We start from the raw sequence: 14,743 nt of genomic DNA on the forward strand, positions 1-14,743 counted from the left end.
GCCCAGCCGCTCCGCGGTATGTGGGATCTTCCCGGACCGGGGCACAAGCCCGTGTCCCCTGCATCGGCATGCGGACTCTCAACCACTGCGCCACCAGGGAAGCCCAGAGCTAAGTGTTTTACAGGTAGTTGCAAAGAGCTGGGACATTGGTTGATCAGATTTCCAGGGCGGTGCAGGTGGGGCAAGGGGCTGGATTTTTGGGAAAATTCAGTCAAGCATAAGCCCCACCTCCTCTTGCCAGAGGGCCGGAAGCAGCATGGGCAGTGGGTGTCATTAGGGGCAGAGGAAAGGAGGAGTGGGTACCTGGAGATTCGGGTCTGCACGCACAGCGGGGGAGAGGGTTTTTGCAGCTCTCTGAGACGGAAACTTTGGGCAACAAAGACCTTCTCCTTGACCAAACTTCAGGCTCCTCTGAGCCCTCTTCTCAGCTAGGCCTTTGACCTTGGTCCCTGCCCAGTCTTAGCAAGAATCCTGCTAAGTCAGTTTAGAGAGGATTCCCACCCTTGATATCTGATCACCCTTGGTCTCTGATCAAGTTCCTCATCCCCGCCCTTTGATGTCTAAGCCCTTGGCCTGCTTTCAGCAAGAATCCTCCTACCCTTGTCGGCCCCTCCCTACTCCGTGGCTATCGCCCCCGGTGTCTGCTGTATTCAGGGTTGAGCCTGAACTCTCCCCGTTGCGTCAGTCTTGAGCCCTGTTGCCACAGTCTTGAATAAAGTCCTCCTTACTGTTTTAACAAGTGTCAGAACAACATTTCCTTAGTGAGCGAGAAGAAAGACACAGAGTTCTCAGAAGCTTTTGTTGGGAAGGCCCTGTAGGCCGTTTTACAGAAAAGCCACTGGAAGGCCTCAGGGGTCAGGCTGATGCTTCTTTGGATCACCACCCCTCGTTCCACAGAGGGGTCTGATTTATCTTGTTTTCTGGACTCTCCTAACCTCTCTCCGAGCATCCCGGGGGCCGTGAGCACCGCTGCGTTGTTTCCCCGGCATTCTCCCCAAGGAAGGAGAACCAAATAATTTCAGGAGTGTCTGAACCGGGACACTCTGGGCACTCCTAAGAGTGAAATGGGCGCGGTCACTGATAACGCTGGGACATCAGACCCAAACCTCTGGATGGCTCAGGACACTCGGGCGCGGGGGACGCGCTCAGCTCCGACGGGGCCTCCAGCAGCGACGAGCCCGCGCAGGACTCTCAGCCCCGAGTCTCCGCCCAGAGTTCCAGAAAAGCCTGGAAACGCGCGGCCGCTTCCGGCCGAGCGCGGTGGCCACTAGGCGGCGGGCCAGGGCCCGGAACGCGGCGACGCCGGCACCCGCGGGTCTCGTGACCGCGCGCCCCGCCCGGAGCTTCGCCGTCATGCAGGCCCCGGCAGTGCTCGTCACCTCCAGGTGAGCCAGACCCCGCGCCCGGCGCTGCGTCTCGGGCAACGTGGAGTCGGGTGCCCGGGAGCCGCGGCCCGACGCGCCCGGGGCGGAGGAGCCGGCGGAGGCGGCCGGTCCCGACGATCCCGCCCGCCCCCCGGCGTCCCCAGCGCGCCGGCCGTTGACCTGGGCTCGGCCCCTCCACCGCCCAGCGGAAGAGGCGGGCGGCGGCGAGTCCCTCCCCCCGCTCCCCCCCCTCGGTTTTACAGATGGGGAAACTGAGGTCCCTAGAGGGTAACGAACTCGCCCAAAACCCAGTGGAAGGCCTGGACTGGCTGGTCCCGGCCAGCAGGCAAAGGGAGGGCTCTCCTCCCCGCTTTCCTGTCCACCTGTCTTCCTTTCTCTTCGAAGATCTAGTTATGCATCCTGTCCGCGCTCACCGTGCGCCAGGCCCCGGGCACGGCACTGGGGACGGGGTGAATCCGGCAAGGCTCGGCCCTGCAGGGGAAACGGGGATGAACGCAGACCCTCGGGAGACAGATGCTGAATGGGGGGTAGTGGGTTCAGGTTGCCATGGGAGCACAGGGCAGGAGGTAACCCCGGCTTCTGAGGGGGTGCATGAGGCCCCCCTCCTGCAGGAGGAGTGGAGGTTAATGAGGTGAAGGGAGAGAAGAGGGGGCAGCTGCTCAAACAGGTAGCTCAGGAAAAGTGCAGTTACCGCCCAGGCCTGTGGAGGGTCCCTGGAGACAGAGGATGCAGGGTGACCCACCCCACCCTGACCCAGGCCTGGGGGACCCAGTGCAAGACGGATCCTGGAAAGGCTGGGATGGTCATGGTTTTATTCTTTCCCCCTTTCTAACATCTGTCAAGTGACTCACTTCAAGTATTTTCATACACTCTGCCCTTGTTCCCCCTACCCAGAATCTTGGGCTAAGACATCAATCTCTTACATAAATGAATGTTATTTTTCCAGCAGTAATCTGAACATCCCTGTGGCTTCAGGTCTAGAAAAGTATGTATGATTCTTTAAGTGAACCCTGATATCAGAACCTGCTCGGCCTCTGCATGGTTGCTGGTCGTGTCCTCGCTGGCAGAAGAGGTTTCCCCAGGGCCGCACGAATCACCTCCTCTCCCTGAGCCTCAGTGTCATTTCCTGCAAAAAGGAGCTTTGAGGTTGGCAGGTGTGAGCAGGGCCGCCAGCAGCAGACCAGTGGGGGTGTGACCTTGGTGCTGGGAGCCTGGGAAGGGCGTGGGTGGCTTCCCTCACTGCCACACCTGGGCAGGGCTCCTTAACAGATGCAGGTGCTGGTGGTGAAGGCCAGGAGAGTGGTTCTAGGATACAGTAGTGAACAACACAAAGTCCCTCTCGTGAGCTTTCCTGCGGCCGACGGACAATAGGTAAATATATGGTGTGTCAGGGATGATAAATGGTATGAAGGAAAATAAAGTGGTAGGGAAATAGGGTGCTAGGAGGAGTGAGTGCTGTTTTATATGGTGCAGCCCAGGAGCGTCTTTCTGACAGAGAGTGGCAGTTGGGCAGACTCCTGACAAACGCAAGAGAAATCTTGAGAAAGAGTGTACCAGGCAGAGGGGACAGCAGGTGCCAATGTCCTGGGGCAGAGAGGTGCTTGGGCACCAGCGAGGAGGCCAGGGTGGCTGGAGTGCCGTGAGCCGCGGAGAGCATTAGGTGATGTGGTGCGGAGCTGGGGGCTTGGAGGCAGGGGACAGTCAGGACAGGCCTCCCAGGCTGAGGTGAGGCTCTGGGCGAGGTGGGACCTGGCTTGGATTTCACAAAGGTCATTTGGCCGCTGTGTTGAGCAGAAGGTAGGTGAGCAGGGTGCAGCAAGGAGACCGTTCTGGCAGTGATCCACGTGAGAGCTGATGGTGGCAGAGGGGGTGCGAAATGTTTGGGTTCTGGCTGTATTTTGACGGTACAGCTTGATGATTAGATGTGGGTCGCGAGAACAGGAAAGAGGAGTCAAGATTGACTGCAAGACTTGCCCTGAGTTCCTGAAAGAGGGAGGTTGCAATGGACCGAGTCGGGAGACTATGGATGGAGCAGGTTTAGGAAGGTGAGAATCACCATTTGTCTGGACACGTTCATGAAGAAGCTTGTTGACAGCCAAGCGGAGATGTCGGGCAGGCAGCTGGGGGAAGGAGTGTGGCCTTGAGGGGAGAGTCTGGAGCAGAAAGAGGAACGGAGGACCATCCAGGGAAGCGGAGCAGGAGTGGCCAGGGAGGGTGGAGAACGGAGAGAGGGTGGGGGTCCCGGGAGCAATGAAGACAGAGCTTCAAGGAGCAGAGAGGGACTGTCAGGTGCCGCTGGAGTAAGAGGAGAGGGAGAATTAACCTTAGGGTTTAACCACGTAGACCAGTATCAGCATCACATGGCAGCTGTTAGAAATGCAGATTCCCAGGCCCTGCCCCCAACCTGCTGGGTGAGAATGTGCACATTGACAAGATCTCCAGGCAACTTGGATGCACTTTACAGTTTGAGAAGTTTGGTCTGGGGCATAGGTGGACAAACTACACCCATGCGCCCACCACTTACTTGTGTCAATCCTGCCCACCACTTAACTTTTGTAATAAAGTTTATGTACTGTGTTCAGCTGCTTCCGCTCTACAGTGGCTGAGTTGAGTAGTTGTAATGGAGACCCTACGGCCTGCAAAGCCTAAAATATTTACTCTCTGGCCCTTTACAGGAAAAGTTTCCTTGGGGGCCTAGGGGAGTGGGAGAGAGCGTGGGTTAGGCTCAGGTGACTTGTTAACATGGAGATTGATTCAGCACCTTGGATCTGCCACTCTCACAAGTTCCCAGGTGATGTTGATGCTGCAGGGGCCACACTTTGAGAACCCCAGGTCGAGACCAAGGTGGGGTTGCCAGGCCCCACGCTGGAGCTTGCAGGTTGTGGCCGTGAATTTCAGGTGGGACCAGTCAGCACGTCTGTGCGTTTATCCCAGTGACGTGCAGCTGCCGGACACAGATGCAAGGGACGCGGAGAACTGGAGGGTTTAGGGGCGAGGGCAGGGGAGCTGAGGCCAAGGGTGTGATCCCAGCAGTGGGGCGGCGCGACAGGACGGTGGGGGAGGGGACAGTGGAAAGGGGGAGGGGTCACGGAGGCAGGTCCTGGAGGAGCAAGCTGGACTGATGGGAGGTGCCAGTCAGCGGGGAGGGGGGCGGCAGCCTGGAGTGAACCCTGGCTCCACCTCTGACCTGCTGAGCCCAAGCACAGGTGACTCGCCTTTTGTGTCTGTTTCTCTGACTTTAAGTGGGTCTGAGCGGTAGTGACCCTCGGTAAGGCTGAGGGAGGCGGGAGTGTCTCAGACAGGCAGGTGCTTAGAACAGAGCCCGTGGTAGCGCGGCCACTTCAACTTCAGTCCCCTCCGCTCTCCTGCGCTCCTAACAGTAACACGGCGCGCAGCGCCAGCAGGTCTGTACCTGGTGCAGGGCCAGGGACGCTCATTTGGTTACCGGCAAAAGGAAAAGAGGGCTGATTGGTGTTTTTCCGTCTCGCCCATATGTTGGGTTCATTCAACACCTGCCTGAAGGCAGGTTCGCCCGGGCCTTTCTAAGTGATTCATGCTCGTTTTCGCATACCTTACACCCTGTGGATATGTTTGTGTGTGTAAGGGTTTGAATGCTTAGTAGTATGTGGCTACGTGGTGGGCTGTCCTCCCAGTTGGTGACAAATGGCATCATGGTGACAGTGCACATGCTTGGTGTGGAAAGGGGAGGAGTCTGTGTGGAAGGAGTGCTGGGGGCAGGGAGTCATCTGATGGATTGGGATGTAGTTGCAGAGAGGGAAAGGGCCTTGCCCCAGACACAGTCTTAGCACCAGTAGCCCCACCCCTCGGGCCCTCCCCTTTCCTGTCTTCTGAAAGTCCCGCCCGGCACATAGTAGGTCTCGACCCTGATAACTGTATGCTGGGCATATCCTGTTATAGGTGCTTGTGTGATGTATGTTTGTGTGCATGGGTCTCCATTATACCCTTACATAGAATGAGGAATACATTTAACCTTTTTTCTCACCTCGGAGGAAACATTTCATAACTTCTTTGCTCATCGTGTGATTCATTACATTTGTATAGCATTTAAAAATCCTCCAAGAGCTGTAATGTTTTGCCAAGTATCCTCTCAAAGCCTCATAGAGCAGGCCTTATCAGTGCCTTGCAGAGGCCCCAGGGCAAATGATGGCCTGGTATCCAGTGCCCTTTCCATCTTCCCCTGGCTGGGCAGGTTCTGTAGCGGCTCTGCTGCTCTCTGGTTAGCTGAAGAGATGCGTTTCTCTCTCCGGATTCCTGGTGGGGTTTCATTCCTGCACTGTGTGCCCAAAGCCAGGCACTTCCCTTGGTTTGAATAGAAGCCCTGGAATGCCATCCCCACAAACCCCGCAGGAGCTCTTGTGCTGGGTTTGTGTCAGACACTATAGCTGTTTGTGATTTTCCATGAGTCCCACCTTCTCTGCTGTCACCTGTTTTCCTGCTGGTGAGAGCCCATTGTTCCTGAGTGACCCAAAGGCAGGGCCCAGGCTTGGGGCCTGGGAAGCCAGGCTTTATGAAGGGCTGGGCTGTGGTGGGGTGGGTAGCCGGGACCACAGAGAACGGCCAGTGGAGCAGCCTTGCACCCAGGCCTGCTGGGCCACCTGAGGTCTGGCCTGCATTTCACTCAAGAAGCCTGCTGACTTGAACCTGAGCTTCTTTTGCCTTCTTTCCCTTTGGCAGGCGAGTTCAGAATGTCCACACAGGCCTGGACCTAACCGTGCCCCAGCACCAGGAGGTACGGGGCAAGATGATGTCAGGGCATGTGGAGTACCAGATCCTGGTGGTAACCCGGCTGGCTGCATTCAAGTCGGCCAAGCACAGGCCTGAGGATGTCGTCCAGTTCTTGGTGAGCTGGGGGCTCCGCCAGGATGCTCCCGAGGGTGCCCAGGGTCCGGGGTTCCAGCTGGGCAGACACACCTGCCACCAGGGTGCAAGTAGCATCGGGGTGTGAGCAGTGCTCTAGCCAACGCTCACTCGGCCTGACAGTGCCAGAGCGTTTTGGCGGTAAGGACACCGGTGAGCCAGATGCTTACAGTCTGTGGGGAGACAGACCTGTAAAGAGACAGGAGTCCAAGGGGAGGGGAGGACTGTGGTAGTGTAGAGAAGGGGCACCTAACCCATCCTAGGGAAAGGGTTCTGGAAGATGTCTCGGAAGAGGTCAGGGCTGAGCTGGGTTTTGAAGAGCAGGTGGAGACATCAGCATTACTGCGGATGAGACCCTCCCTTTCTCACTCCCCTTCAGTCTACAGCCAGTGAAACAACATAGTATTGGAAGTCCTAGCCACAGCAGTTAGGGAAGAAAAAGAAATAAAAGGTATGCAAATTGGAAAAGAAAAAAGTAAAGCTTTCACTGTTTGTGAATGACATGATTTTATATATAGAAAACCCTAAAGATGCCACCAAAAACTATTGGAAATAATAAATGAATACAGTAAAGTTGCAGGGCACAAAATCAACACACAAAAATCTGTTGTGGACTTCCCTGGTGGCGCAGTGGTTAAGAATCCGCCTGCCAATGCAGGGGACACGGGTTCAAGCCCTGGTCTGGGAAGATCCCACATGCCGCGGAGCAACTAATCCCGTGAGCCACAACTACTGAGCCTGTGCTCTAGAGCCTGCGAGCCACAACTACTGAGCCCGTGAGCCACAACTACTGAGCCTGTGAGCCACAACTACTGAGCCCATGAGCCACAACTACTGAGCCCACGTGCCACAACTACTGAGCCCGCATGCCACAACTACTGAAGCCCACGCGCCTAGAGCCCATGCCCTGCAACAAGAGAAGCCACCACAGTGAGAAGCCCATGCACTGCAACGAAGAGTAGCCCCCGCTCACCGCAACTAGAGAAAGCCCACGTGCAGCAACGAAGACCCAACGCAGCCAAAAATAAATAGATAAATAAGTTTATTTTTTAAAAAAGTCAGTTGTGTTTCTGTGTGCTGACAATGAGTGAGCAGAAAGAGAGTTAAGAAAACAATCCCATTTACAGCCACCACAGCAACAACAAATGCCCAGGAATAAATTTAACCAAGTACACTGAAAACTATAAGACATTGTTGAAAGAAATTGAAGAAGACACAAACAAATGGAAAGATATTCCATGCTCATGGATTGGGAAAATTAACATTGTTAAAATGTCCATATTACCTAAAGCAATCAACAGATTCAATGCAATCTCTACCAAAATCCCAAGGACATTTTTCACAGAAATAGAACCAAAAAATCTAAAATTTATATGGAACCACAAAAGACCCTGAAGAGTCCAAGAAATGTTTTTCCTTGGGAAAAAAGAACAAAGCTGGAGGTATCACACTCCCTGATTTCAAACTGTATTACAAAGCTGTAGTAATCAAAACATCATGGTGTTGACAGAAAAACAAATACATAGATCAATGGAACAGAATTGAGAGCCCAGAAATAAATCCATACAAATGGACAATTAATTTATGACAAAAGGAGCAGAGAACATACAATGAAGAAAGGATAGTCTCTTCAATAGATGGTTTTGGGTAAACTGAACAGCCACATGCAAAAAATGAAAGTAGACCGCTATCTCACACCATACATAAAAATCAACTCAAAATGAGTTAAAGACTTGAATGTAAGACCCAAACCATAAACTCTCAGAAGAAAACATAGGCAGCATTAGCTTTGGCACCAGTCTTAGCAATATCTTTCTGTATATGTCTCCTCAGGCACGGAAAACAAAAAGCAAAAATAATCAAATGGGACTACAGCAAACTAAAAAGCTTCTTCACAGCAAAGAGAGCCATCAACAAAGCAAAACAACAAGCTTCCGAATAGGAGAAGATAAAACTCATATATCCCATATTACACATTTTAATAGTATCCAAAATATGTAAAGGACTCATAGAATTCAACAACAAAAACCCAAACAATCCAAGTTAAAAATGGGCAGAGGAGCTGAATAGACATTTTTACAAAGAAGACATACAGATGGCCAATAGGCACATGAAAAGATGCTCAACATCACTAATTATTAGGGAAATGCCAGAGTTAGCTATTGCTTCACTCCTGTTAGAATAGCAATTATCAGAAAGGTAAGAAATGACAAATGTTGATGAGGGTGTGGAGAAAAGGGAACCCCCTCCAACACTGTTAGTGGGAATGTAAATTGGTGCAGCCACTATGGAAAATAGTATGGAGAGTCCTTAAAAAATTAAAAATAGGGAATTCCCTGGCGGCCCAGTGGTTAGGACTGCACGCTTTCACTGCCAAGGGCCCGGGTTCAATCCCTGGTTGGGGAACTAAGGTCCCACAAGCCGCATGGCGTGGCTAAAAAATAGTAAATAAATAAAAATAGAGCTGCCAGATCATCCAGCAATTTCACTTCTGGGTATTTATCCAAAGATACAAAAACACTAATTTGAAAAGATACATGCACTCCTATGTTCACGGCAGCACTGTTTACAATAGCCAAGACATGGAAACAACCTAAGTGCCCATCAGTGGATGAACGGATAAAGAAGTTGTGGTCCTTATATACAATGGAATACTACTCAGCCATAAAAAGATGAAATCTTGCCATTTGCAGCAACACAGATGGACCTCGAGGGTATCCTATCAAGTCAGACAGAGAAAGACAAATACTGTATGATTTCACTCATGTGTGGAATATAAAAAATAAAAAACAGAACGTGAACAAACCAAACAAAACCACGTAGATACAGAGAACAGAGTAGCGGTTGCCAGAGGGGAAGGGGCAGAGGGGAGGGTGAAATGGGTAGAGGGGATCAACTGTATGGTGATGGATAGAAACTAAACCTTTGGAGGTAAGCACACCATAGCATATACAGAAGTAGAAATGTAATGTTGTACACGTGCAACTTGTATAATGTTATAAATCAGTGTCACTGCAATAGAAAAAAAAACCACAACAATTTAACGAGCAGAGGGAGCTAAGAACAGCGCAAGGGGAGGAGGGTGCCCCAGGCAGAAGGCACAGCCTGAGCAAAGGCACAGAGGCTAGAAACAGAGTATCATGTGGGGAGCTGTGAGCAGCTGAGTATCGTCCTGGATGAAGTGGGAGAAGAGGAGGGTGATAGCGGGCAACGTCCAGGTCATAGAGGGCATGCAGGGGGCCTGACCTGTCTGGCCATCAAGCAGGAGCTTTAAGCAGTGGAATGACATGGTCCTGTTGTCTCTCACTGCCTGTCTGGTGGAGAGTGGAGCTGGATTGGAAGGAACAGGGCAGAGGACGGGGAGCTCAGTGAGGAGGCTGGTAGAGTAACGCCTGGGGCCGGGGGCAGGCCAGCGGTGGGTGGTACAGGAGGGAGGGAGAGAGTTGAAAGTATTTCCAAGGTGACATGCACATAATTAACTGGCTGATTGTTTCTACCCTCTGAGATAAAGGGCTCCAGTGGAGGGAGGGGCAGGTGGAAGGAGGACGTTTCCAGTGTGAAGTGTTTGCCTGATGGATACATGAGGCTGGAACTCGGGGCCTCAGGGCGGGGTCAGGCCCAAGGGGCTGCTTTGGGAGGCATCAGCTTGCAGGTGATGCTGAAAGGCTGGGAGCAGATGAAGTTGCCCAGAGAGTGGATGTGGGCGTGGAGGTTCTGGCTGAGGAGGAAGGCCTGGGGACGCTAGCACCTCGGGACAGTCAGGGAGAAGAAGCTGAGGCCGAGGGAAGAGAGGGGGCTCAGGGGCTTGAGAATTTCAGGAAGGGGCAAGACCACAAACTCACTCGTTTAGTATTTACCTTTGGCTTCTTGTGAAAAGGTCTGGAGACGTGCCCAGGAGAGACGGGCCACGGGATTGTGAGAGAAAGTTAAAATGAGCAAGGGTCCTGCGGGTCAGAGCAGAGCAACCGGCTGGTTTGTTCTGCGTCTCCTGGCAGCCAAGACAGAAAGGCAAGGAGCGAGTTACCCAGGCCTGGGGACCTACCAGAAGAGACACAAGATTCTTTTTTTCTTTGTGTTTAAATTTCTGTTATAATTTCTAATATGGGAAGTAGCAGTAACTACAGCTCACATAAACAAAAGTTCTTTGGGGTCCTCAATAAATTTTTAATGGGATCTTGATACTAAAGTGTTTAAGATCAGCTGGATGAGATAATAAATCCCCATTAAAAAAGAGAAAGTCAAATCCCGTTATCGGAAGTGAATAAGAAGGATGGATTTAAAATTGAAATGAACAAGTCAATGTTGTAGTTAAAGGAAGAGAGAATTCAGAAAGAAAAGAAAAGATATTTTTAGTAAGATTAAGAAAAAGCATAATGTTTTAGGCAAAAGATCCATATGGCCATGCATACTTTTAATTCATCAAACAAGGCCATCTGTTTTCCAGAGGTCACTACCAGCTCGCAGACAGTGTAATGCCCCTGTTTCCTATGCTCATTTATACTTGGTGTTGCCTGACATTTTGATTTTGTGAATCTTGTATTGGTAGGTGTTAGCCCGCATTTCCTTGATTACTAATGCGATTGAATATCTTCTCAAATGTTTGTGAAACATTGTTTCTTCTGTGGAATTCCTTCTGAACCATTGGCTGTCTTTTTCTTACTATGTATAGGAATTCTTTATATATTCTTTATATTTATTGCATGACAAATATTCTTTTCCAGTTTGGAGACACCAGCTTCTAAGTGATCAAAGTTTATGGCACAGTTCTTTTGTTAAGAGACATTCAGCACATCCTGGAAAGTGTCTAACAGAGTGTGATGTTTTTCGTTTGCTTCTTGGACAGACTCTTGTTGAGAACCAAGGTGTAATGTAATGGCAGGTGATGGTTCTGGGTCTGCTTTGTTCTACTGGGTGATTTGCAGCTCCTGGTAATCTGACTTGACCCAGATGGAGCTCAACGCACCCATGTTTTTCAGGGACAGGAGCAAAGAGGAAAATATCTGAGACCCAAGTCTGTGGGCGAGACAGAGAGGCAGCACTCGGGGGCCCTTGATAAGGTGCTGGCTGGCCTTATGAGCGAGGGTGTGTGGGAACTTCTTTGACACCTCCATGTGTCACACCAGTGCTGCTTTCTCCTGACCAGTGACCCCCTTGCCTTGCCCTGCGGGTAAGGTGCACAGGTGCCTGTGCGTGGAGGTTCTTCCCAAACATTTTGAACCACCTGCGAAGGCAAAGAACGCGTTGACTCCCTGTGAGGTCTAGGGGTGTAACCCCACACCTGAACTTTCTTTGAAGATTCACGATTTAGCTTTAAAAAACTAATGAGCATTTTGCTTTCTACTCCTCAAAAGGAGTAGAAGCCCGTGCTTTGGAACACTGAATGTGGGCCTTGCGTGGGGTGGCACCCAAGACTTAAAGCTCCCCGGCTGCCTATACTGCCAGTGCCCTGGAGACCCACAGCTCCCAGAAGCCGGGTTCTGGTGGGTCTGGTGGCCAGGCCTGCATGGAGCAGTGAGGCCAGCAGAGGGCGCTCCGCCCCCACCTGGTGGAGTCTCGGGTTCTTGGGACCACTAGGAGTTGGGAGCCTGCGTCACTTTTGTAAAAGGACGCTCTTACCTTTCCTTGAGAGCTGTTCTCAGGAAAGCTCCCGAGCAAGGCTCTGTGTTGACAACTGCAGGCCACAGTCCCCTGTCCCGGATAACTCCCCAGGGGAGGTTCCTGAAGTCCCCCAGTGCCCCAGCCACCTGCCAGCATCTGGAACCCTCACGGGCTGGGGGCTCTGAGGATGCTGCTGCATGCTCCAGCAGAGCTGTGCGATGGGACTGCCAGGTGTCCCTTGTCTGGACGCATGCAGACGCCTCACAGCCCATCAGCTACACCAGTGCTTCATTGGTGTGCTGTGTGCATGGCCCTGGCTTGGGAGAAGTGGGAATATCTGTCTTCATAATCGATGCTCCCACGGAGGAGTTAGGGAGACTGGCCAAACCTGTGGGGAGAGCACAGAGGAGTCTAAGACAAGGGAGGACGCTGGGCTGTAGGTGGGGCGTGGCGTGGAGTGAGTGACTCTTCTCTGAGCGCCTGTGTTGGCTTATACAGACCACAGTGATGGCATCGACCCGCTGTGCTACCGCTGCTCCCTTAACTGGAGGCCTGGAGCCTCGGGGGCAGAGACCACACTGAGTGCTCATACAGAGTAAACGCACAGCAAGAGCTTGACAGTGAGTGGACGAGCCCTAAGCTGCGGCGGGGGTTCTGGGGAAAGATGGAGAGGCCGTAGCAGGCAGCCCTCAGCTCTGCAGGAAGCCAGGTACCCCAGGATGACTCTGACGGCCGAAGACCACCTTCCAGCGGAACATCTGGCCAGCTTCCCCAAGGTCCTGGTGTGCAGTGGGCTCCTGGCTAGCACCAGGGCCAGAAACCAGCTTTGCAGTGTCTGGTTCTCCACCACCTGAGCACTGTAAGGTGTGGCCTTGTCAGGGGCAGCTGCTAGTTCACGGGATAATGACCCTGCAAGACGCTGACCCGTTGTTGCAGGAAGATGACCTAACAGGGGCCAGACCATGAGGTCACCCTGCTAATGCACTGAAGGCCCAGAATGGAGCTATGAGTCACGGTCACCTGCAGGTCAGGTCTCTGTATCAAGTGTCTCTACCCAGACCTGTGATGGTGCCTGGAACCCGCCACGATTGCATCTTTCCTTTGGGCCGCTAGGACTTTGAGGATTAGCACCCAGCGTTGACCAGGAGGCTTAGGAAGTGGAGCCTGAGGCAGGGAGCTGGGCGGAGGGTCCGGAGGGAGGCACAGCTTCCTGGGGCCGGTCCTAGGGGAGAACTCTCCCAAGAGCCCGGCGCCCTCGGGACCTCTGTTGGGGCCGGAGGAGCGGCCTTCTCTCCTTCCCCTCTTCACTCAGGAAACCATGTGCTCCTCTCATTCCAGGTCTCCAGAAAGTACAGTGACATCGAGGAGTTTTACCAGAAACTCAGCAGTCGTTACCCAGCGGCCAGCCTTCCCCCGCTCCCCAGGAAGGTGCTCTTTGTTGGGGAGTGTGACATCCGGGAGAGGAGAGCCTTGTTCGATGAGATCCTGCGCTGCGTCTCGAAGGATGCTGAGTTGGCAGGCAGCCCTGAGCTGCTAGAATTCTTAGGTATGGGAGGCTCTGTCTCAAATTCCTGAGGTCTCTGCTGGCCCAGAACTAGGCCTCCCTGCCCTGGCTTGGCGGGAGGGGCGTCCACATACCCCCTGCAGCCCAGAAGCTTCAGCCAGGCTGTTGAGGCCCATGGGCCTTACTGCCGTGCTTGGGCCAGGGTGGTGGGTGGAAGAGGCCTGGGACCCAGCCCTGGAGGACTGACCATCTGGTGCTGGATGGGGCTCACCCAGGGCCCTTCTCCGTAGTCTGAGCCCAGCCACTCCCCGCCTAGCCAGCCCCCTCCAGAGCTCCCCCCACCCGTACACACGCCTCCGCCTCCCACCAGCCAGGCCTGGGGGCCTGCAAAGTCCGGAGAAGGCTGTGCTTCCACAGCCAGGCTGGTGCCCTGGTCCCTGGGGACACCTCACTCAGCTGGTACCTCTCACCGAGAGGTTTGGAGCGTGGCTCCAGGCAGCCCCTCCCACCCAGTGATGGGAACCTCGAGCACTTGCAGTCCAGGTCCCGCGGGCTTCTGTCTTCCCGCTAGTCCTGTCTGTCGGATGGGAGTCGCCCGGCCAGCAGGTGCTGGTGAGAGTCACATGTGCAGAGCTCGCCACACAGGAGGCGCTGTAGAAGCGATGGCTAACGTCTCACCCCCACTCACACCTACTGGACTCAGAACGCTGCGGGCGCGTCCCTGTCCTGCACCAACACCCCGGGGCAGGGGGAGCGTGGGGAGGGCTCCCATCCGGGGGTGCGGGGCACTCACCCCATTTAACTCTTTTCCCGAGTACCGTGAATCTCCTAGTTTCCCAAGACAGATGGGAATTTTTCAGAAGAAAATTAACAGGAAATAAACCAATTTTGAAAAAAAACAAGGTGGGGAAATAAAAGTGGAATGGGTGAATGCACGGAAAGCCGAGCCTGGTAAGACTGCGGCACCAGTTTTCTTCTCTCCTTTCCCACGCCCCCCACAAGGGTCTTCGGGCTGGGGTCTCTCCGGCCCTCCTGTTTACTGAGGTCACAGCCCTCCACCCTTTGCATCTCTCTGGGTCTGCGTTGACTATAGGAAGGGGGCCCCAGCCTATCCGTAGCTGGAAGAAACTCCCCATCTCCTGGCCCTCTCTGTTACGGGGAAGCAGGATAGGATGGCCTGACTTTCCTAGCCTCTCCGTGCCTCAGTTTCCTTATCTGTAAAATGGAGGAACAGGTAGGATCTCTCACTTGGGATTTTTGCAATATTTAAATGAATCTGTACCTGTAAAACTTTTTATTACATGATGCTTATTCCATGAAATTGACGGTTCATGAGATTTTGAATGGGATTTTTACATTTGTCCTAATAAAATAACAC

The 14,743-nt window shown here is 53.1% G+C and overlaps 1 protein-coding gene across 1 annotated transcript in view; it reads left to right on the forward strand.

Annotated features, from left to right (window-relative positions):
- The first annotated feature begins 1,342 nt into the window (after window positions 1-1,342).
- Window positions 1,343-14,743, forward strand: part of HS1BP3 (HCLS1 binding protein 3) — a 34,980-nt gene continuing 21,579 nt past the window's right edge. Inside the window, exons 1-3 of the mRNA XM_029232223.1 lie at window positions 1,343-1,385; window positions 6,081-6,246; window positions 13,200-13,407. Of these exons, the coding sequence (XP_029088056.1) occupies window positions 1,354-1,385; window positions 6,081-6,246; window positions 13,200-13,407 (406 nt within the window). The 5' untranslated portion in view covers window positions 1,343-1,353. The remainder of the gene's footprint in view (window positions 1,386-6,080; window positions 6,247-13,199; window positions 13,408-14,743) is intronic.

Source organism: Monodon monoceros, unplaced genomic scaffold (genome assembly GCF_005190385.1).
Source record: "Monodon monoceros isolate NGI ecotype Baffin Bay Population unplaced genomic scaffold, NGI_Narwhal_1 Super_Scaffold_19, whole genome shotgun sequence".
Classification (NCBI taxonomy): domain Eukaryota; kingdom Metazoa; phylum Chordata; class Mammalia; order Artiodactyla; family Monodontidae; genus Monodon; species Monodon monoceros.